This window comes from Pyrgilauda ruficollis, unplaced genomic scaffold (assembly GCF_017590135.1).
Source record: "Pyrgilauda ruficollis isolate IOZ18807 unplaced genomic scaffold, ASM1759013v1 scaffold12, whole genome shotgun sequence".
NCBI classification, from domain to species: Eukaryota; Metazoa; Chordata; class Aves; order Passeriformes; family Passeridae; genus Pyrgilauda; species Pyrgilauda ruficollis.
This window is the reverse complement of record NW_024510321.1, coordinates 11209326-11234634: the sequence shown is the minus strand read 5'-3', so window position 1 is coordinate 11234634 and position 25309 is coordinate 11209326. Positions and strand designations below refer to the sequence as shown.

General features: G+C 38.4%; 1 protein-coding gene across 14 annotated transcripts in view; it reads right to left on the bottom strand.

Moving 5' to 3' along the window:
- PARD3 (par-3 family cell polarity regulator) overlaps nucleotides 1-25309 on the bottom strand; it is a 444410-nt gene that overhangs the window by 388669 nt on the left and 30432 nt on the right. For all 14 annotated transcript variants that reach the window (XM_041487469.1, XM_041487512.1, XM_041487496.1 and 11 more), the window contains exon 2: nucleotides 3513-3614. In XM_041487469.1, coding sequence (XP_041343403.1) covers nucleotides 3513-3614 — 102 coding nt within the window. The remainder of the gene's footprint in view (nucleotides 1-3512; nucleotides 3615-25309) is intronic.

The following is a 25309-nucleotide window of genomic DNA, read 5'->3' as shown; positions in this document are numbered from 1 at the left end:
TTTCTTAGTATTTTTTCATGGATAAACAAGAGTCTATGAGACCTCAGAATAAGTACCTCCATTTTACCCTCAAAGTGTGAGAATCACCAAAGTGTCTACATGCCTCAGTCTAGCTGGAGAAAACACAGTTAAGAATGGTTGGGTACTGGGTTTTTTTCTGCAGTTGGATTTGTTGGTTTTTTTTCTGCTGAGAATGTCTGCCTACTAAAAACTGAACTGAGGTCATCAAGTATGCTATCATCAAGTTGGAAACTTATCAAGATGACATATGTTTTTTGAGAGCCTTCATAGAGAGGGCTACTTTTGCAAGTTATAGAAATCCAAACAAAACAGGTTATTAACCTATCTTTAAAATATTGGTCTAATCACTAAATGCACAAGAAACCTGGATTTTTAAAATATGGAAGTAGGTTACAGAGCTGACTAAATGCTAGCTGAAAATAGGATCTTGTTTCTTGTAGCCAAATATTTTTCAAAAACAGTAACAAGTCTGCCCATTTGTATTCATGTATACACAGAGATATACAAATGTAGAACACACTGATATATTTCCATATTTGAAAACTATCCACATTTCCACAGTAAAACCTGAAAAAATGACATTACAATAAATATTAAAAAGTTTTCTAAAAAAATTATTCAAATGAGTATTTAATTTTTTTTATTATAAGGTTATTATCTTTAACTGCATTAACCAAGCAACTTCACATGCAGTGATATGTGTCACATAAATGTCCACATCTTATGCTGGCTAAGTTAGAGTGCTTTATGCACTTTCTCAATGAACTAAGTTAAAGGGCTTAAGTAAAGCTGTTTCAGAAACAAACAAAGGAACAAACAGCTTAGCAAAATCAGTTTTTCCATGTAGTTTGTTTCATGTTTTACTCCTTTTTTTTAAGGAGGAACACTGAGCCTCACAAATTATTCCAGAAAGCAACTGGCTAACCCTTACTCATCCATTCTGTTTTAGTAAGTGACAAGAGAACAAAAAATATAGGGACAGAAGAAGCTAAATAAAGTCACACTAGCATGCTGCATTTTAATGTGAAGGACGCCATCAAAGATACTTCTCTCATTCCATTCAGAACAGCTGCTCTAAGGGTCTTTGTATTTGTTATAGGACAGAACATTTTCTCCATGGAGACAGTGGAATAGGAGTAAATATATTCTTCACATCACTTAAGTGTTTTATTTTACTATGGCAGTTGACTATACAGAGCAATAAATCCATCAAGAGGACAAGTGGTCCTTAGCTGCTCTGCATTCTGTATTGTGCTGATCTGACACTGCACAATTATAGCAGTAATACATAAAAGCACCACCAAAGACAAAAATTACATATATCACTGATCTTTAACTCTAAAGAACCATGGTAAGAGCAAAGTGATTTTCAAAAATATAGATATCAGGTAGTAAGTAATATAACAAACTTCTCTTGAGGAATGTAAGGAAGTTCCTTGTGGAAATGAACACTAAAACATTAAGTGTTCAGTTTTCCAATACCCTAGACATTTTTGACCCAATTTTTAGAAAGAGAGATATAGGCAAAAGTTTGATTTTAAGTACAGCTAATCCTACAGACTTCAGTAATCATTTAATTACTTGTTTAGACACCATCTGTTTTAAATGCTTTTTTACAAGGTATGCTAACATGTACAGATAAGGCACAAAATATCCCTAACTGGAGATATATTCCAAACCTCACATTCATGAGGCCTGTATTAGGTTCTAGCAACATGAAACCAGTTGATACACTTGCTATGGAGGCAAAGTAACAACACAAAACTAAAGGGAGCCAGGAAGGTCAGCTGTAAAACACACTACAGGAAACTAAAAACCAATGACTAATGGCCAAAATACTTGAAAAGATCCAAACGTGAAGGTCAAGTGAGAATGACTAATTCAAGGATATAAACCAGTATAGCACAGTGCATGTTTATATTGCACCTTCCTAATCAATGCTGCAAGGTCCTTTAAAAAAAGGAAATTTAACTCATAGGTGCCATCAGTAGAGATGAGCTTGGCAAATGCAGAGATAAATACTACTAATTGCTAAGTATCTTGTCCATCTATACACAAAAACAATATTGTAATAATGACTTTGCTTGCTTCAATTGCAGTCAGAGTTTTTCAGCTATTAGTCATGCACATAAAAACACCCACAGAGTTTCACTGTGAGGAATTACCCCACTTGAAGGCAGCAAGGCAAGGTAACAGCGAAAGAATAAGGTCTCAAAGTCACCAGAATTAAACTTCTGAAGGGACGAGCACATGAGGAGCTAAGAAGTGCATTATTCAAATAAGTCTGTGTGTGTGTATATATATATATAAATATTTATATTTAGTGACAAGTTGCACCAGCCTCCCTGAGGCCTGTAAGCAAAAGCTAAACTAATCACACAGCTGAGCACTTCAATGTGAGATAACCAACTAGAGGTTTCAATTAGCTTTTCATGAAATCTTATCTGGGCACTATTTTTATGGAAGAAATTCCTGAAAACTCAGCACTGTTACTCTATACAGCTTGAGTAATCCAAACATTTCAGACAGTGAGGAGTCTTCACGTCCCAAGACTCCTCACATAATTTTTCTTCATAAAGTCCTGGTTGAAATAACCGTGTCAATTAAGTTTTGTCACAAGAAATAACTACAGGCAAAGTATCTATTTCTGAAAAATTAGCCTAAGAGTCATCATTTGGCCAGTTTTCAAGGAGCCTTGACAGTGCCTGTTCCAACAGAGGCAATTAAGGATTCTGTCTGTGAAGGAGTGTGGTCCTGAAACATGTTTCCAGACTGAAGTCTGTATCAGCCCAGATGCTTTCAAGACCTTCAGTTTTCCAGAGAAAAGTAGCGTATTTACATGACTCTACAGTTTGCCACAGTGTTTCTTACCCACATTTTTTTGAACAGTAACTCAAAGATACTTGTATCTATAACTTCAAACAAATAGCCAATAAACAAAAGGCCTCTTAGTTGACTGTGATGTAAATTGCTACTTAAAAAAAAATAAAAGCGCTCAAGCCTCAACAGTGTGTAATTATTGTCTCAAGTTCTGTGTAACTAGCAATTCCTCCAAAAATGATTTTTGGGAAAAAGAAAAAAAAAAAAAAACAGGAAAAAAAAAACAGGGAAAAAAAAAAAAACACCAACACTCAACAGTTTAAAACCAGCAGTTTTTTGCACATATTCAACTGCTAACACAAAACTACAATATCAACTTACAGATTTTTTTTTTGCACATTAATTTTCCACTCTTTGAGGTATTTCATCCTTGCAGCCTCCTTTTCCTATTTGAACTGTTAAAGAACCAGAAAGGATGGAAAACCCATGATTTCAATTAAAAGAAAAACCCTGACAGTAACCAATTCCTCACATCTGTCAGGCAAACTACATAAAAAATGTCTAAAATCTCTGTGTTGGCTGCCACTTTGGGACACGTGCAGGAAACACACACCACTGATGGGCTGATGTGCAGTTTGTGCCACGCTGCTTTCGTAGCCTGGTGTACTTACACGGTCTTTGTCATCAGCTACATCACAAAGAATGTCATCGAGATCCAAGATCCCACCATCCCCGTGCTCCAGACGATGCACTTGTATCCAGTAGTTTGGATCCTGCACGAAAGAAGAAAATAATATCAGATTATCACATGCCAACAGGAAAATGTTATTCCACCATATAGCCAGCATCGCAGTCCTACAAATTCTTGACATCAAACATCTATTTAGGTCATATTTCTGTAAATAAATGTAAATTGAGATGTAAAGCCCAAGTTTGGTTTTTTTTTTTTTTTAATTGCCTCAGACTAGATATGTAGTCTTCCCTCTTCTATCAGATCTGTGTGAGTCACAATCCCATCACTGACACATAGGACTCTGACTTATTCCAAATATTACTGCACATTACATTCCCAATATTCCTTCCATAAAAGGAAGAAAAATACATTGTTCTCAAAATAAAGCATGCCAGACAGTGGTCAACAGGCACAAAAGGTTACATGCAGCTGTAAAATGTGTGAGGATTTTACAGAACAGCTATAAAAGGCATAAACCAACATTTAAACAACATCAAAATGCTTTCTACCTGACCTTTGCTAGAGGTGGTAAATGGAGTAACTAAAACTTATACTAAGAACAATTTCCACATTTGAAATAAAAAATCATATGCACACACAGATATATACACACACATATATGCACACAAATGTCTGTGTGTGGCTTTGTGTTTATACAGGTGTCTAGCAGTAACTGGGAAGACTGGCTTTACAGTCTTTATGGCTTTACAGTCTTTATTACTACTTTTGGCAGCAAAGGAAGCCATAGGGAGCAAGGCTGTGTCCACAAAGTGTCTCCAGCATATGAGCCAAGTGCTGGTTAGTACTCGACATGCTATTCTTAAAGGATTTGTTTCCTAATGGGGGAAAGTTGCCCTGTAAACACCCGGCCTGATGATGCCACATAATCCTACTTCTCAAATACATCCCCCAACGCCCCGGGCTGCTGTTCAGGGTCTCACAGTAAAAGAGCTCCCTTGCTTTCCCCTGAGAAGGCATGGCTGCACAAAGTTTCTGCTGGGAGGACCATCAAAAGTGCATCAACTTGCAAAGTTCCCGACTTCCTAAAATTAGCAATTAGCATGAGCCTTTTTAGGTATGGTGTCTAGAAGTGACAAAACAAAGAAAGGAAAATAATAAAAACATCACACCAAAGCCAAACCTGAACTGAACAAAAACCCACCCACACTAAAAAGAGAAGTCATAAATAAATAGATAACCTCCACCCTAAAAGGCCTGCAAATAGTTTGATTTCTCAAAGATGGAACAGGACAAGAAATAGGACTACCAAAATTCCTCTAAATCCATATAAGTATTTAAATCCTGATAGAACATGCTGCACAAAAGAACATAAACAGATATTCATCTTGGCTTTAATATCCTAGAACTCCATGTATTTGCATATGATATGTACGCATAGGTCAAATAATTTGGAGATATTTGGTACTATGAAACTTACTTCATTGTTTGTATAAGTACATCCTCCTTAAATACTGCTGCAAGTCATCATCATTAAATGATCAGATTTCAGAATTACATTTTACAGTCATTAGGCTAGTCATTTCAAAAATTAAATTACAGACTTTTTTCTCTGATTTCTCTAAGTATTAAATAACATTACCTTCCATTTCTTCTAAGCACGCACTTATACAATTAACTGGATTTCTAGTGTGTGGGTTTTCTCTAGGCAGACTAACTATTGTAGCATATTACAGGAGATAACTTAGTACACATTTTTTAAAAGTAAAGATCTGGGAATAATTAAAAATGGTATTACATTATTCACACTGTCATGCATACAGAGGTGCCTACATAGCTAGGTAATACACAAACCTGCTCTGTAAAAAAGGTACATAATATAAACACTAGGATAAACTCGTAAGTTTGAATACTCCACTAACACAGAGAGGGCTGGACAAAGTCACCTGTGTATACTAGAAATCTTTCAACATTTCTTGTTGAAATGTTCGAGGGGAAGTCTTTGCAAACTCTGCTCTCCGATTAAAAGGAAAAAAGATCCTTCCTCATCCTCCAGCCCATTAAAAAAATCTCCTATGCCTCTCATATCTCGACACACATTTGCAAAGACCAAGATTTAGAAGAGTCAGACAAGCTGTGAAGCACCTTGCACTCCTTAGGATTTGACTGAGGTTTCCCTCTGCTGAGATTCTCCACCTCAAAGCTAAAGTGGACTTGAACCATAAACCACTCTTCACTGTAAAATCACACATAGAAAACTTAGTTTGGACTTTAAGAGAGCCTGATCCCTCATACATCACCCAGTTCACCATTTTTGTTTGCAACAATTAATCTTCTTACTGAAGAATGGAAACATTAAAAACAGGTAACTGCAATACTGGCTCAGTGACCTGACTACATCCATCAAAACAAACAGCACCCAAGCTGAAACTACAACTTCAATATCCATATATCCTTGTTTTTTTGCTTCCTACCACAACTGTTTCCTACCTCCAAGGCAAATGTAAAAAAACATTCACAACTACAGAATCAATAGCAGAAACACCCATTTCTAAATAACTATTGTACTATTTCAGCATGCACGATCTACTTAAAAATAGCTTTGATATATAAGCTGCTTCTACTAATTACTTCCTTTAAAAGTTTCTCAATATTGCGTAAGAAGTTTTAGATAGACTTCATTTTTACTGCATCACCTATTAGTACTGCCATAGCCTGAACTGCTCTGGTTGCTTTTCCTGCCAGACAAGGTCCTGATACAAAACAATACGTGAGCAAGACCAGACAAGAAATATATAAAACTAGTTTGGCAAGAATTCACTCTGGCGGGATTTGGTAAGTAAATATGAAATAACAATGCAACTTTTCATTAAAGCCCTCTCCAAACATCAGAACAGTCTTCTCTTGAGGCCCTTTTACTATATTAAAGGTTTTGCATAAATCAAGGATTTGATGGGGGAAGACTGGGCGGGAAGAGAGGTCTAGGACAGAAGGGAGTACTCAATTTTACAGAGATTAGTTATACCATACTGGGGGGGAAAAGAAACCCAAAAAAAAGAGAAAACAACATTGAAACTAGTGATTTTACCAAGCTATGGAAATTCACAGCCATTTATGGTTCCAAGTTTTAGCAATTATTTCTATATATTATTCAGCCAAACAACATGAAAAAACCAAACTGCATAAATGTTCACATTTAAATTCCTATTCTGTGATTTGTCTAAAATGAACATAATGTTGTACTCGAGTCAGCTCACGCACTGTCTGCTAAATACGAAAGAAACTGAACCAGACTTGATGCAGATGGGAATTTAAGTACTCCTACATGGATGTTACAAGTGCATCTCTATTCATGGCTTGGTCAAGTTGTATTTCTCAATCTCAGCCAGTAAACAGATACTCACAATTTCCTATGCAATAGCAGTAGTAGAGTCCTCGAACATTTTCTGAAGCAGCCATATACTTTGGCTTAGACCAGTTCCTAATGTGGAAATTGGCTATTTCCAGAGTTTACTGGAGTTGACATAACTTTGTCTGTGGTGCAAAGTGGTCCAGTCACTCCTTCTGAAGTGAAGGACACCCGAACACCCATGGGATCACCCTCTCTGGTCGGCAGTGCAGGGCTCTCAAGTGAGATGTCAAAAACAAAGGACTGCCACCAATACTTACCCACAGCAATCTGCTCAGGGCACGTGCAACTGGGTGCTTACACACAAGTTAAAAGGAAAATGTCTTCTAGTTATTTAAAAAAAGAAGGGAAAAAAAAAAAGCTAAGTAAATCAAGTTTATTATAAAAGTCAAGATTCTGGAAAAAAAATTAAAAAGGAAAATAAACTATGAAAAAATTTTTTACATCTCCCACAAGTTTTTCAAGAAACCTGCTTCAGAGTTACCATTTAGTCAGACATGATGCTGTTGTTTCAAAATCTGAATGTGTATAGTAGAATCAGATTTTCATATTTTGTCAATAAGACAAAGCTACATTTATATTCTTTGACTGCTATGATTGTGTAAAAGGGTACTGCACTCTCCAAATCTGCAATGCATTCAGACAGAAAAACAAGTGGTGATAACTCATTAGCTTCACTGTTCCACCAGTGTGTAAGCTAGCAAAGTACAATTATTTTGAAAAAGCTGCATAGATGCCTTTGTCACTAGTTCATGTAGAAGAACCAGCAAGTTCAGTTCATTGAATGAATACAAGGGTAGAAGTAACGCTAAACCAGATTTATAATATCTTCATTTAAATATTGCATCACTCAGCTCAAGTCTAAGCAAGTCAGATCTCCTGTTTCCTGTCTACACCCATTTAACTCTTCAACTTGATGATTATAAAGGTACTCGTAATTTAAGCTCATGAACACCACATTTTCTAATCCTCAGCAATGGAAGTTAAATATTTGCTAAGTGAACACCAGCACTGAGACTGGAAGCAAGAGCACATTACAAAGGCAGCAAGAATGCAGCCATTCACATTCTGTTTATTACATAAAATGACTTCTAAAAAGCACAAAGGAAAAACTGAGAAAACCATTAGTTTAAGTAGTATCATTCAGTGTTCTGTAGCTAACAATTTCATGTTCCCACATAATGGGAACAAGGACCATATGTGGAAAACAATATCTAGAAATCACAATGGAAACAGCAATGTGCTCTTATTAATGGCAAAGGAAGATTTCTTATTCCTTTACATCTAAATATGTGTCTTGGTTTTCACAAATGTACCCTTTCAAAAAATATATTGAAATCTTTAACATTAAAAGTTACAGTAAATAAGATTATTCTTTAAAATACTTTGTCCCTATCTTACAAGAAGACAGCACCACAAACCTCTGACAAGCAGCAATCTAACAGAAAGCAGAAAATCAGGCTCCTAAAAGCCTGATGAACAATGCTTAGTGTTTACTAATTGTGCCCACTACTGCGATTTGATCTCACCTGTCACCAGCAGGATGTCCTGAAGCATCAGAAAAACGACATTAATCTGCCTGGCTACAATGACGCACTCGAGCTGGCACAGCAGAGGAGTGTGTGTGTGTGTGTCCTTTCTTGTGCGCTGTTTGGAGCCCATGCAGAGAACACCACTGAGGGAGGACACCAAGCTCTCCCCAAGAGGTCTTTGTACTCCTAACTTTGCCCACACTTCCCAACTATGTTTCTCTTAGCTGGGTGCAGACCAGTTGCCACTACAATTGGTTACACATCTGGAAATCAAGTAAGACAGGTGTTTTTCCCCCCACACCCCTATATTTTCTGATCTGTTCTTGCCCAAATAGGAAGTGTATTTTTTACCACACAACACTCTTGGGAAATGGATTGACTTTGCCAAGCTGAGCTCCCAGAAGCTCTCCATTGCCCATCAAGACCAACTGAAATTATTTACATTTAGATATAATTTATAGCTTTTTGCTTTAACACAGATCCTTATATGATTTTTAAAAACCACTATCAGCTGGACAGTTGTGCACAGGTATTTCAGTGTAACTTTCAAAGGAAAACACTCACCACCAAGACAAAGGACAGAGCAGAAGCATATCGAAGTATGCAAATATAACTTCTCAATTATAAATGAAGACATAAAGGGAAATAAGCATATATTATTCATTTCAGCTTAAAAACATCTGGAATTCAAGATTATAAGGCCATGTGTGGGGCTATCTTCATTGGATTGAGTTTTTTGAGAACAGATAAAGCCTTTGTGGCAAGAATACACACAGATAAAAACCAACTAAATCACCAGGCTAGGGTGTGTACTGGACTTGTCTGTTCAGCAGCATATGGCACTTGGGTGTGTTAACACTGTCTGAAAGGAAACTATGGTTAATAAAAAACTAATATATCTGAAAATTTGCCAGTGAATTCATTCATTTCCCTGTCTAGCCCTGTGCTGCAGGCAGGAACTATCCAAACAAGCAGTCAGGTGCCAAAAGACAGCCATGAAGGCTTGCAATGTCAGCTGGCTTCCAGTTACGTTCCACAGCCTGAGAAGCCAGCAAGAACAAGTCCCTGGGTTTAAATTGCATCTCCATCCCATCATCTGTCTCCTCGAATTTCAGGCACAAAGATCTGCTGCACAACACACACGAGCAGCAGTGGGAGAATCAGCTCCAAAGCCCACTGCTGATCTCTAAAGCACATTGAAGCTGCAGCACGGACAGTTGGCAATACTGGTACAACATAAGTGCACTCACTGTCTTGGCAAGGCACAAACCACAAAAATACTTAACATAAATGAAAGCAGCTCAGTAAAGCTCAGAAAGCAACTAACACCTGTAGCAGCTCTTAAGTTACCAGGTGATGAGTTGAAGGGACAGTTATCTTTTCTATTTCTGACCTCACTCCACCTGCAATTACTCCCCTCACACGAATTTTAGAGCACATTCACATACACTTGCCCTTTATGCCATGAAGTCAAGAAAAAAAGGGCTATCAACTACAACAGAAAATAGTTGAATGCTCTACAGCAGAAAATAAGCCTTATCCCTTTCATCTTTTTGATCCTTAACCTGTAAAACTGCTCTTTGTTCTGAAGATGCACCGTACTAAAGCTAATTTCTTGCTATTCTGTTTTACTGAGAAGAGGAATACACATTCAGGAAGGTTACACTTCATGCTGTAACAAGAGAGTTTGGTCTAGGATTTGACTTTTTTCAAACACACCAGATTATACATAATGTCTTCAACCAAGGGATGCACACTGATTTGATATGAACCAGTTATGAAAAAGGGAGAAACATACAAGCCTGATCACTGAAGCATCTTGTTCCACTTTTGCACTCACCAATGCTTTTCTCCAGCCTTGCTAATAGGGCTTTAGTTTACCAGAAATCCATCCAAGACAAAATCTGAACATATGGCAAACATCATTCTTCCTGACACACTGAAATGTTAGAAACCATATTTACGAAGCAAAAAAAAAGTAACATTGGGCTTTGAATGCATCCTGTATGTCATTTCAACAACGATTTACTTAAAAATTAATCACATTACCCTATCAATGTCAGTCCTCAATACAGAAGTCTGATAGCCAAAAAAACGAGCCAAACCGTCATCCACTTCAGCAATTAAATGCCTCATAAAACCTATTAAATTGAACTAATATGGTTGGTAAACTGCTGGAACACTACTACATATTGAGTTGTGCTGCATTACTACTGGACTACAAAAAAAAAGCATCAAGGAACTACTTAATCTTGCTTCAAGTGCCAAAAGGTTCGTATTAAAAATGGTAAATTTGGCTGTTAGCCACTTCACAGTTTACATAAACTTTCAAATATATATATGAAATCCTTGCTTTTCTGAAATAAAGTGGTAATTTCCTTATCGGTAAGGAAAGTGGTCAAAGGTCTACTGTAGCAGTAAACTTCCTGTTTTCCTACCCTACGAGGACATGCAAGTTCTTTCCATTAATACATTACTCCCATGCATCATGAAAGGCTGGAATTTTTATTTAACTCATCCACTTGACCTAGAAACAATCTATACCAATCCACGAGAAATCATATCACTAACTGCTTTAAATCAACTTTCCGATGTACTGCTAATTTCATTACCTATTAAATAGAATTGAATCTCGATATGCCCCAATAGCTTAATGTAAGGGAATAATTCAGATTGGAAGGGACCTCAGGGCATCCCAGAACTGGACAGGAACCATGCTGAGCAGAGGGGGATGGTCCCTTCCTTTGTCTCCTGGATATGCCCTGCTGACACTGCCTGCTGCCAGTGCGTGGGGCTGGCTCCTGCCCACTCCCTGTCCCCAGCCCCAGCCTGTGGCACTGCACGGGACTCCTTCTCTAATGCAGAACTAGGCACAGAATCCCAGAATTGCTTAGGCTGGAAAAAACCTCTGAGGTCATCAGATTCAACTGTTAACCCAGTACTGCCAAGCTGACCACAAAACCACGTCCCTAAGTGATACATCTGCATGTCTTTTAAGTACCTCCAGGGATGCTGACTCAATCACTCTTCTGGGCAGCCTCTTTTCATGCTTGATAACCCTTTCTGTGGAGAAACCTTTCCTAAGATCTAATTTAAAGCTCCCCTGGTACAATTTGAGGACATTTCTTCTCATCCCATCACTTGTTACGCGGGAGAAAAGACAGGCCCCACTTGGCTACAACCTCCTTGAGGTAGTTTTAGAGAGCGATAAGTCTCTGCTGAGACTCTTTTTCTGCAGGCTAAACAAGCCTCAGCTGCTCCTCCTAGGACTTGTACTCCAGACCCTTCACCAGCTCTGTTCCCTTTCTCTGGACATGCTCCAGCACCTCAGGGTCTTTCTTGCAGTGAGGGGCCCAGAGCAGGCACAGGCAAGGTGCGGCCTCACCAGGGGAGAATCACTGCCCTGTCCTGATTGCCACTGTGTCACTACTGCTGACACAGCCCAGGATGTCACTGGCCTTCTTTGCCACCTGGGCACACACCGGCGCAGGGTCAGCCCAGCTGCTGATCAACACCCCCAGGTCCTGGAGCTCTCACTACATTGCACCTGTCTCCTGGCAGCCTGTTTCAAAAATATTGCACTGAAAACATTGCTCACTGTCAAAACTAATGACATGATGACATTTTTTCACAGCACACAGCCCTCTAACCACTAGGAGGTGCCACCACCAAAGGGCAGGTCCAGGTCAGCACCTGGACTCTGATACTAGCACCAAGTCAGGCACCTGCAAAAAAGGAAAAGTTACTTTGTGCTGCCACTAGAATGCATGTGGCAACCAAATTTGATAATCGTTAAATGAAGAATAAAGCTTTACATTTGGCTATGAAAGAATAACACACTTTTCACCACCATTACTGATAGTTTACACTGTGAGCAACTATGTTCTGTTTGCTAAGGGGAAGAAGTTAATATGACACTGCATCTCTAAACTCCATTATGCCCATGCTGTGAGGACCAAATAACACTGTCCTGCCCAAAATGCAAAAAAAAACTTTTATATGGGATTTATTTCAATCCCATGTAAAAAAAAAAAAATCAAGACATCTATTGAAGCACTGCCACAAACTCCAGTTGTGGCAAATCCACAAGTAAGGAAAGATAAATATGCCCTTTTCAGCCTATTTTGCTGTAACAGAGCTTACTTCATAATCTGCATCTAAATACAACAAATAATCTAACAAAACTGTCCCTTGATTACAACTTTTAATTATTAGTATTAACTCCAGATGACAGATACAAATTACAGTAATGAAATCCATAACTCATGAATATGCAGTGAAATGTACTGTCTATAATGGTGCACAATCTTCTCTGTGGGGATTTAGAATTTGGGCAACAATGCTGAAGAAATGCAGAACATCCTAGGACTGCAGCTTGACAACTGAACCATAAGTGAATCTGATGAAAGAAGTGCTTTCTGTTTCTTCCAAGAGTTTATTTACTTCCACCCATCATGGCAGCATTACTTGGATTTAAGCAGTTCATTGTTTTTTTCAGCCACCACAATAGCTCTTCAAATACACTACTTGATTTAGACCAGAATGATGTGTTTTAGTGGAATAACCAAGCACATATGTATGTCTGTACATACAGACCTGTATGTTGTAGACCAACATGAGACAGACATTGACTAAACAAAACAAAACAGAAAGTGAGTTTGGTAAAATGTTTCAAGAGAAAATCTAAGAGGGTAGAGTTGTCTACCCAAGTGACATTCAGCTTAAGAAGAAGAGACTAATTTATTTCAGAAAAGTACCTGAAATAAGATTTTCATTTGGAGGCCATTAGTTTCAAATACCATGAAAGACAGAAACAACCACTTCTGATATATGTTCCCAAATGGGCACAGCCAATTAATTGTGTAGTATCTGAACTCTAAACAATGATTAATATCCATACAGCTGCAAAATCATTATTACATCCACTGACTCACATTTCCAACACAATGTAAACATAAAGTTAAGACAAAATATTAAATACCATTCTCTGTCCTCATGGCTGTATTATTCCTCAGAGAACTTCAGATTCAAGGGTTGGTGGGTAGGACTTGGCAATATAAACAGCTTTGCTGAACCATGTGGAAGGAATGCACAAGTTATGTGAATCACAGAAAGTTCACGTAAGTTATGTGAATCACAGAAAAATTAATCTCAATTCAGGTCAGCTATGATATTGCATGTTTTTGATAGGATTTAGAGCTTTAGCATCCCTGGTGCTTTACACCCTGCCAGCCATGCACAGGGGTACCCACGAGATGTCCCTGCCCCTCTGCAGTTGCTGCAGGTGAGGTGCACACGGGAGGAGATCCCCCACACTCCTGCACCGCAGCACGCACAGGCAGCACGGCGCTTGGGCACTGCCTGCTGCCTAAACAGCAATTCCCTGGCTGCTTTAGAGGAGGAGCAACATGTCACCTATGGCTGCTGGATCAAGCTGGTAAACAGAACAAATAAAGTGGCAAACTAATATATCCTGGAAAACACCTACAAATCAACACCAGAATAGATCTATGGAGCAATTTCTACTGACTTGAGTCATAGGAAAACCTGGCTAATAGTGAAAGGTTTAGGAGTTTCCCTTGCGCTCTACAGAACTGCTCCCAAGACTATAACTATATTCCCCATCTTTGTCCTCCTCTCCTATGTGCATATTCTAGCTCATGGACAGAGCTTTCTACGCTGCCTAAGGAGGCTGACACGAGGCAGGACCGCCACACACCACCACTCCACCATCTCACCTCTAAAGGACACCCATGGAACAATATCTGTGGTTAGCACACCCCTGGACACACAAGCAGGTATCTCCAGGTCAAATCCACCAAGGAAAACTGGTTTCTAGTAAGTATCTGCAAAAGCAATGTGGAAATAATCATGGCATCCTGTTAATTTATCTCTTAAATACTTTTCAAGATACTTTAACCAAAGCAGGCCTTATTTTCATCTCCAGGGAACAATTTGTAGCAATAATATTTAGCTATTACTTTTCCAAATTGCTCAATCTTTTTTGAAGGAGTGTAATTTCAATTCCTTCTAGTGGCACTGATTTAAGCATGTAGTCACTCTTTTTTAAACATGCCTAATGCTTTTCTGAAACTTCAAGAACAATCACTATATAATTTCAACTACTATAATCATGCTTATTTTATAAGGTTAAATAAAACAGATCTGCAATTCTCTTTGAATTCAAGGTTCTGATTGCTGCTAACTCAAGGCACAAACTGCAATGCAGCATTCCATGTTAGTGTGAAGGAAAGGACATACCTTGAAACTAAGCTTCTATAAACAATACTCTCAAGGATTATTTGTTTTGTTTTCAAGTGTATTCATTACTTCTGAAGGTAATTTTTAATTGATGTTAAGGTTTACTATGGCTGTAGTCCTACTGACTGAGCATGCTGTAGGGTATTCCCACGTTTAAGATGAAAAAAAAACTAGCACCATATCTGCCTGGAGACCTCACCAGGAAAATAAAGGCAGAACTATTTTATAATGCTAACTAGCTCCACATTTTATCTTTCCTGCCATTTTAATTCATATCCATGTTTTATTCAGAGATCAACAGTAACAGTTCCTCCTCACCAATCAGCAGTAATCATCTTTTTCAAATCAATAACTAAGCTCAGGTCTAAGCTTGAGGCTAGCCCCTGTATAATCAGAATCCCGCTGCCACACTCCTGAGTAGTCAAGAGAGTCCGTAACAGAGAAACTTTGAAGAAGGAGCCTTACTCTTGACTTAATGAGGACTCCTTTCTAACTCCTCCCTCGATCTCACTTCCAGTTCCAGAATTTGGCATAAATACAAAAAATCACCCGCCAGCTGCAGCTGCCAGGTGCATCACAACCTCCCCTCTCACTCCGCCTTCTCAAAATACAGTGTTCTCCTCCATCACCTACACTTGCTTATTACTCACCATCACTTCCATACCTGGCCAGAAGCAGAAAATAGAAGGCATTCCAAGAGGTTAAAGCAAATATAGGTGACAGCTCTTGGAAAACACTTACTTAAAAGCACATCCCTTCCATTTACCACACCAGCATTTCTTCCACCACAGTGCAGTCCCCTCCCAGACCCAACTGCACTAGGACCCATCAACATAAACAAAGCTTGCCAAGCTAAGCCCTGAGAATGGATCCACTAATGCAGGAAGATGGTGATCAGCACTAAAAACCTCCTTTTACTTCCTTACTTATGTTCTCCCTTGTCACCTGCAGTGACAGGGAGCAGCTAACAGCAGTACACTGCAGTACACTGAACTCTAACCCATTACTCCTTTCAAAATCGCTTCAATCTCTAACAGCATGCCTGCACTCGTCCAAATTCAAGCAGAAGATTTTATTAAGAGAGAAGCAAAACCAGCTAGACTTCTTGACCAGAAAAGAAAGCAATAAAAAAATAACTATTAAATCAGTGAGGCAATGCCAAGCCCTAATTTGAAACCTTCAAGTCTTTTCAGCTGAGTTGTGAGTACATCACATGTAAAATTGTAAAAACTATTTAATTCTTTGAGCTCAGAACACTTCAATTTGCATCTCCAGAAGTTTTGACTAATATAAGAATGATATAACAGGGATGTTTTCAGTCATAACTTATAGTGTGGTCTAAACTAGAAGTTCCCATCTTCGTAACAAAGTCAGTTTTGGCACAAGGTACAGAGAAATTACTACAATTGCAAGCACGGGGACAACATTAGAAATATACTCAGGCACACCATAATATTCTACCTAGAATTATACCTTCAAGCCCAGTAAAACCCAAGTAATTATCTTTCTTCTCTTCTGCTAGACAAATTAGAGAGTATCCTCTACTTAGTCAAACCTGAGTTTGAAACCTCCAGTTTCTAGTTCTTTATGCATTTTCAGAGTCTTACTGAAAATGTTTTCAATGTAACAGCCTAATTATATTGTATACACACACAGAATCTAAGAATTATCTGTAACTCATGGCAAAAATAAGTTTCATACAGGACCGATTAAAACTAAATAATATAGAAAAAATGTGTGTGTTATGTGTTCATTGAGGTGCAGTTCATCTGTTCACAGAAAAGCAGTATTTTTAAGAATACTGCAACTTCTATTTTCTGTAATTAACTCCTATAAAACACATACAGCATGCTTGAGACTAAGAAGAATAAGCAACAAATCTGTCTAATAAGGTGTAGAGGGGGGGCGGGGGGAACCAGGTTCTTAGAAACTGCACAACTTTTCTTTCAGAAAACCTGTAGATTTTAAGCACCTGGGATCTCTCCAATGTGCTTCCTACCCAAATGAAGACAGAAGAAGGTGGCTGTACTATCTCGCTAGCTTTGAATGATCAGAGCACAACCAAGGCTACAGGCAGGTACATGGACATGGTGTCTTATACTCCATTACAGAGAAAAATCTGCATAATGTTCTGTAACAGAGCAGAGAAAAAAGAAAATACTTTGATGAATAGAAAGAGTCTAAAATATGGCATCTTTTTTGACTGGTTTAGCACATGGTTTAGATAGCATACACTAACAATTCCCCAGCCAGGACTGCACCAAGCCAACCAAAGTTTTAAACCACTTCATCTAAACACAAGGCTCCATCCACGTATTTTTATAAAACACTTCAAATTAATTAATTTAACTTTGCCGGTTTTCCTGTAGCAACCAATAGGTCTTTGTTTTGTCTCTTCTATATTAATAGCAACTGCACTGTTAAAAATACAATGGAAGTTTCAATAACTTAAAATATTTTTTTAATAAATCCCTCATACTTTTTTAATTATTGAGATGTCTGAACTGATAGAAGCTTGCAAGCATCAAAATAACAAGTTTGTGGCATACCTACATATATATACACACACACACACACACAAGCACACTATTGTATAAGAAACCTGCTCTCCTGTTCTTGAAGCCAAAAGTATTGTTCTTGCAGAAGTCTACCTCACAGTCCTTGTATTTGGATCCTCAGACTGTTCTTGTAACTCTGAGTACTCTATTTGATTTCAGAAGAATAATTAGAAATAATCATGGCATCCTGTTAATTTATCTCTTAAATACTTTTCAAGATACTTTAACCAAAGCAGGCCTTATTTTCATCTCCAGGGAACAATTTGTAGCAATAATATTTAGCTATTACTTTTCCAAATTGCTCAATCTTTTTTGAAGGAGTGTAATTTCAATTCCTTCTAGTGGCACTGATTTAAGCATGTAGTCACTCTTTTTTAAACATGCCTAATGCTTTTCTGAAACTTCAAGAACAATCACTATATAATTTCAACTACTATAATCATGCTTATTTTATAAGGTTAAATAAAACAGATCTGCAATTCTCTTTGAATTCAAGGTTCTGATTGCTGCTAACTCAAGGCACAAACTGCAATGCAGCATTCCATGTTAGTGTGAAGGAAAGGACATACCTTGAAACTAAGCTTCTATAAACAATACTCTCAAGGATTATTTGTTTTGTTTTCAAGTGTATTCATTACTTCTGAAGGTAATTTTTAATTGATGTTAAGGTTTACTATGGCTGTAGTCCTACTGACTGAGCATGCTGTAGGGTATTCCCACGTTTAAGATGAAAAAAAAACTAGCACCATATCTGCCTGGAGACCTCACCAGGAAAATAAAGGCAGAACTATTTTATAATGCTAACTAGCTCCACATTTTATCTTTCCTGCCATTTTAATTCATATCCATGTTTTATTCAGAGATCAACAGTAACAGTTCCTCCTCACCAATCAGCAGTAATCATCTTTTTCAAATCAATAACTAAGCTCAGGTCTAAGCTTGAGGCTAGCCCCTGTATAATCAGAATCCCGCTGCCACACTCCTGAGTAGTCAAGAGAGTCCGTAACAGAGAAACTTTGAAGAAGGAGCCTTACTCTTGACTTAATGAGGACTCCTTTCTAACTCCTCCCTCGATCTCACTTCCAGTTCCAGAATTTGGCATAAATACAAAAAATCACCCGCCAGCTGCAGCTGCCAGGTGCATCACAACCTCCCCTCTCACTCCGCCTTCTCAAAATACAGTGTTCTCCTCCATCACCTACACTTGCTTATTACTCACCATCACTTCCATACCTGGCCAGAAGCAGAAAATAGAAGGCATTCCAAGAGGTTAAAGCAAATATAGGTGACAGCTCTTGGAAAACACTTACTTAAAAGCACATCCCTTCCATTTACCACACCAGCATTTCTTCCACCACAGTGCAGTCCCCTCCCAGACCCAACTGCACTAGGACCCATCAACATAAACAAAGCTTGCCAAGCTAAGCCCTGAGAATGGATCCACTAATGCAGGAAGATGGTGATCAGCACTAAAAACCTCCTTTTACTTCCTTACTTATGTTCTCCCTTGTCACCTGCAGTGACAGGGAGCAGCTAACAGCAGTACACTGCAGTACACTGAACTCTAACCCATTACTCCTTTCAAAATCGCTTCAATCTCTAACAGCATGCCTGCACTCGTCCAAATTCAAGCAGAAGATTTTATTAAGAGAGAAGCAAAACCAGCTAGACTTCTTGACCAGAAAAGAAAGCAATAAAAAAATAACTATTAAATCAGTGAGGCAATGCCAAGCCCTAATTTGAAACCTTCAAGTCTTTTCAGCTGAGTTGTGAGTACATCACATGTAAAATTGTAAAAACTATTTAATTCTTTGAGCTCAGAACACTTCAATTTGCATCTCCAGAAGTTTTGACTAATATAAGAATGATATAACAGGGATGTTTTCAGTCATAACTTATAGTGTGGTCTAAACTAGAAGTTCCCATCTTCGTAACAAAGTCAGTTTTGGCACAAGGTACAGAGAAATTACTACAATTGCAAGCACGGGGACAACATTAGAAATATACTCAGGCACACCATAATATTCTACCTAGAATTATACCTTCAAGCCCAGTAAAACCCAAGTAATTATCTTTCTTCTCTTCTGATAGACAAATTAGAGAGTATCCTCTACTTAGTCAAACCTGAGTTTGAAACCTCCAGTTTCTAGTTCTTTATGCATTTTCAGAGTCTTACTGAAAATGTTTTCAATGTAACAGCCTAATTATATTGTATACACACACAGAATCTAAGAATTATCTGTAACTCATGGCAAAAATAAGTTTCATACAGGACCGATTAAAACTAAATAATATAGAAAAAATGTGTGTGTTATGTGTTCATTGAGGTGCAGTTCATCTGTTCACAGAAAAGCAGTATTTTTAAGAATACTGCAACTTCTATTTTCTGTAATTAACTCCTATAAAACACATACAGCATGCTTGAGACTAAGAAGAATAAGCAACAAATCTGTCTAATAAGGTGTAGAGGGGGGGCGGGGGGAACCAGGTTCTTAGAAACTGCACAACTTTTCTTTCAGAAAACCTGTAGATTTTAAGCACCTGGGATCTCTCCAATGTGCTTCCTACCCAAATGAAGACAGAAGAAGGTGGCTGTACTATCTCGCTAGCTTTGAATGATCAGAGCACAACCAAGGCTACAGGCAGGTACATGGACATGGTGTCTTATACTCCATTACAGAGAAAAATCTGCATAATGTTCTGTAACAGAGCAGAGAAAAAAGAAAATACTTTGATGAATAGAAAGAGTCTAAAATATGGCATCTTTTTTGACTGGTTTAGCACATGGTTTAGATAGCATACACTAACATTTCCCCAGCCAGGACTGCACCAAGCCAACCAAAGTTTTAAACCACTTCATCTAAACACAAGGCTCCATCCACGTATTTTTATAAAACACTTCAAATTAATTAATTTAACTTTGCCGGTTTTCCTGTAGCAACCAATAGGTCTTTGTTTTGTCTCTTCTATATTAATAGCAACTGCACTGTTAAAAATACAATGGAAGTTTCAATAACTTAAAATATTTTTTTAATAAATCCCTCATACTTTTTTAATTATTGAGATGTCTGAACTGATAGAAGCTTGCAAGCATCAAAATAACAAGCTTGTGGCATACCTACATATATATACATACACACACACAAGCACACTATTGTATAAGAAACCTGCTCTCCTGTTCTTGAAGCCAAAAGTATTGTTCTTGCAGAAGTCTACCTCACAGTCCTTGTATTTGGATTCTCAGACTGTTCTTGTACTCTGAGTACTCTATTTTGATTCAGAAGAATAATTATGTACACTTACACAATTGAAAATATTCCATTAAATAACATCATTTTTATTTTCCAGGAACAGGGGGCTTTGCTTTCTAAAGGAGAAATCCTCAGCTTGGCAGAGAGTCTTACAGTTGCTTCCATAGGCTTTTTCCTAGAGAAACTCCCAGCCAGGTACAGATTAAAGCCCCAGCACACAACAGTGGGAAAACAACTGCACACACAAATTGGTTACACACAGCACCTGCACCTGGGCACTGAGCTGCTCCACGGCTGCACCAGACAGGAGAATTCCCAGGGCAGATCCTGGTCTATATATAGTGAGCTGTTCAGATACACAGAGGTCATGAACTTTTATTGGTTAAGATACAGAGCAAGATGCACCAGCTGCAAGAGACCAATAAAGCTGGCCAAGGGCCTTTGCTGTCCTCCAAACAGGCAGCATCTCCAATACACAGACCCCAACTCCTCTAAAACTAAATCAAAGCTTTCCTGCATTTTCATACATTAGTGATGAAGAAAAGGGAGAGGCAAGAAACTTAGTCATGTAGGCCTCAATTGAAAAACCAGACTGTTATAGGAGTAGATGTAATAAATCCCAAGACTCTAAGGTAGGTGATAGGACACAAACACAGTGCACACAGGGAAGGATTGGACTCTCCCAGCTGTTGGAAATCAGACACTGACTCACAGCAACACCCTCAGCTAGGCCAAACTTCTGTTCCAAGTCCACATGCATGGACTTCATCAGGAGGGTTGCATCACACCGTAAAATTTAGCCTTAATAACGTTTTATTTCACTGGATGACTCACACACCTTCTACTCTTCTGATTTTGTAAAAGGCTGATGTCATTTCACTCTGTTCTTCTACACACGTTGAAGGTTGTTACATTAGGTATGCAGCTCCCTTTCATCAAGAAAGACAATGTAAAATGCAAAAATTAGCAATAAAGTAAAATTTTGCCACTTGAAAAAATAAATATTTTAGCTAGCTTAGAGATACTGGGAATGCTCCTCACCCTGAGGAAAAAGCTTCCTTAAATGCCAGCTTTGTGCAAACCAAACTTGAAGTAAAAATGTCAGCTTACTCAAAGCTTTTCCTTGATCCAAAGCTTTTATAGAAAATACTTCAGTGTCAGTGATTAAGACATCCAATGTGTGTTGAAAAAGCAGCAGGTTTATGGAAAGCTCTGCAGAGTATGACCTTGCTGCCAAGTCCTCCCTCCTCTCTCTCCTCCCAGCTGAGCATCCCTGTCCCTTGGAGACTTCCTCTCTCTGAAACAGCCCCCACAGGCGTTTCAGGAAGTATTTTTCACAAAAGCTATCCCTTTCATAACAACACTGGGGGGGAATAACCTTACTTACTTTCACACAACAAAAAATGTGTTCATTAGCTAGTCCTATTGCTTAAAACCGTGGTTGTTCCAAAATTCATTTAGCTTCAGGAAAAAAAAAACATATTTAACTGCCTTGTACGCAAAAACTTATAGAATCATAAAGCTTGTATAAAACATTCTTTTTGGACTATCTACATCAGATGAGATCAAACATAATACTGTACTAGCCAAACAAACTCCTAAAATATAAAGACATGGGAAAAAAATACACATTCTCTGGAACTCTGCAGTTTTTCATCCTCCCTGTGAGAAGTACAGTCTTGTTGCACAATACAATAGAACATAGTCAAGCTGTTCTCTGCAGTGGTCTGTAAAGTAAAAGCAGACACATTTATGCTGATAATTCAGAACAAGACACATCTTCTAAATTAAATCAATTTTAATTTAGCACACTGATGTTTTAAAGTGGTAATTTACAACCTCATACGATAACTCCAACAACATTTCTTAAACTTGGAATTTTACACCAGTCTTTTCTGGATAAATTCTTTTTTCTTTTAAATTAAAAATAAGACTTCCTTGAATTTTTTTTTGTAGTTTAGCACTTGTCTTTTGATAAGCTACAAGCCACCTTCAAGATTCATAGGAAAAAGGTCACGTTTCCAAAACAGCTATTCTTCCAAACACCAAACAAACAAACAAAAAAGATTGTGCTGAAGCTTTCATTCTCACTTGTATTCAGAAGGCAAATGTTCCACTGAAACAATTAAGTCAATATACAAATGACAGATATCAGAAACGGTTCCATAAATAATTACAACTACATATATCACTCTGTACAGAGATATACATTCAGGACAAAAAATCTGGACCTTGGTCACAACCAGAAAGGTGTATGTATTTTTATTCACACCATGACAATCCAACAGGGTAAAAAGGAAAAGTTATATTTTCTTTAGGATTTTCAGACCTCAAATATTACACATGTAGATGCAAAGCTTTCTTTTGAGCTCACCTTTTCTGTGAGCATCAAAGCCAGGTGAGGCTATGGGTACTTATTGAAAGATGTGAAGAGAAGCAGAGCTGGGTGGGGTGTGCTAGCACGCCCAGCTCGGCGCTGCTGGCAGCAGAACTGCAGGGCAGCAGCGCGCGGCTGATGCGCTGACGCACGGGGAAGCTCCCTGCCATCTCCTCCTCCACCCCACCTTATTTCTGACATTAACACAGAAGCCAGAGATTTCAGCAGGAACCAGCATCCTGCTTTGCCAGAGATGGACCATCTGCTTCAGAAAACTTACAGCTCATAGCTGTTTATCTAAAATTCATTTTATTATTTCCATGGAGAAGTGTGGACAGGGGTGTTCCACAAGTAGAAGGTAACCAGAAGCTGTCAGTGCTAATTTAGTTTACTCTTAATAGGCTGGAACACCCAGCCTATTTTGGTGCAAATTCAATTAAATGAGAAGCACTTTCCACTTCTCTGATAGGAGTGAAGTACAGCTTTCTTGCCTGTTACACTGCTTGTGTCATGTGGCAAAAGGGCTCCTCTCCTTTGCCTCTCTCTGCCTCGTTGCTTCTGAAGCCAAAAAAAGAATATAAAAGGGGGCTTCAAGCCAGAAATAAACTTTAGTATACTCTAACCAGAAGCAAAACAATCTTTGAGAAAATTACACAAATCCCTTAGAGATGCTGGGGCTCTGTCCCACACCAAGAAGGCTTAAGAGTCTAAATTATATGGATGAAGCATGGGTTAGCTATGGCAAGCAGGAGAGAGAGGACAGGATTAGTTCAGTGGGTGATGCTCATTCACCTTCTGAAAATATGCAGAAGCTCTAAGCACAGCACAGAAATGTTACAGGTGTGAGGAGAACTCAGCATTTGTCATTTCCAACAGATTTCAGTCCTATAAAAGAAAAACTCATTATCATTTTAGCCAAATTCTGGAAAATACAGTTTGTCTTTCAATTACAACTTGCAGCTCAAGCTTTCACAGGGCAGCCCAGAAACAGTGGAATAATAAGCATTTTGTGCAATCACTTTGCACTTAGCTTTAAATTGTTTCTGCCTACATAAGTCTCTCTTGTTTCAGTCTTAGAAGCAAGAGGAAAAGGTTATTTGAGACTTGTTTCTGACATTCTCTTTTGATTACAGACTAAATCCAAAAGAGACTGTCCTGAAAGGCCAAGACAAACGTGCAACCACATAATTGGTCTGGCTACAAACGGCACTGAAATCAGGAGAAAGCTTCCCCAACTCCAGAGAGATTCAGTCTGTGCTGAAAGCCACATTAAACTTTGTTTACTGTTTGCCTGAAAAGTCATATACATATGCTACAGGAATGTTTTGCCAAGCTGGAGCTGTGAGGGTAGATATGCTATAAAAAGCCCCAGTCTTCTGCCAAGATGTGTATAGCACATCTGCATTATTTTTCTTGCTCACTCTCAGAAAACATTTTAACTTGGCATAGAGCATCACATTTCATTCTAGTGAAATTCTTGCAAGAAGCACTTGGGAAGCAAAGCAAATAAATGAAGTTCAGAAATATATTTGATTCCCAACCCATGAAATTTGCAAAGAGGAAAATTGTCATGTTGCTATAAAGCAGGCACTGTGCTATGACACAGGGCAGTTGGCACATATGCATAAACAGTGAAAGTGTGTCATAATATGAAAGGTGTCTATACAACAGCCAGCACATTAGTTAATATGGCCCCCTCCTTCAGCAGAGGAGAGCAGATTTGGTTTGTATCAGAGAACAACTAAAAGAAAATTCTCAAACATATTGCCAATGACTTAAAGGAATTTCAGTGTAATATTATTACTATAAGTTTTACTCAGCTACAGAAACAACTCGAGGTCATATATTTTATTCCCCAGCACAAAAGTATTTCCTGCCCCTGAAAAAAACACCACTGCCAAGATCTAAGCCACCCATCCATTACGGGGTTTTTTATATACATTTTTGTTGCTTACTCTGTTCCTGTTTATGTTGATTAAAGTGTTTTATTTACTGCAGTTAAATTAATATTGGTGCATGTTTCATTTTCAAAAAAATAAAATCTAGACTAAAATTATTTTACAATTCATTACACAGATTATTTTTTTCAGCTGCTTTAGGAAAGGAGAAGGGAGAACCAAGGCATGCTCAATAATCTAGTACTTATGTATTAGATCTTCAAACAAAATTCTAAAGCTGGCATACCTGGGGCAATGTCTTCATGCCCCACCACCACCTGCAGAAGTCTGGCCCTCAGCAGCATGAGTGACTGCAGGGATGGGGTAGAGGAACAGGACTGCCCCAAGCCAGAGGCACGGCAGAGGCGCCTGACAGGCCAGAAGAGGAATCCCATTCCCCTTGGGACAGCATGGCATCAGCAAGGCACAAAACACCAGCCAGAGCCTGATGG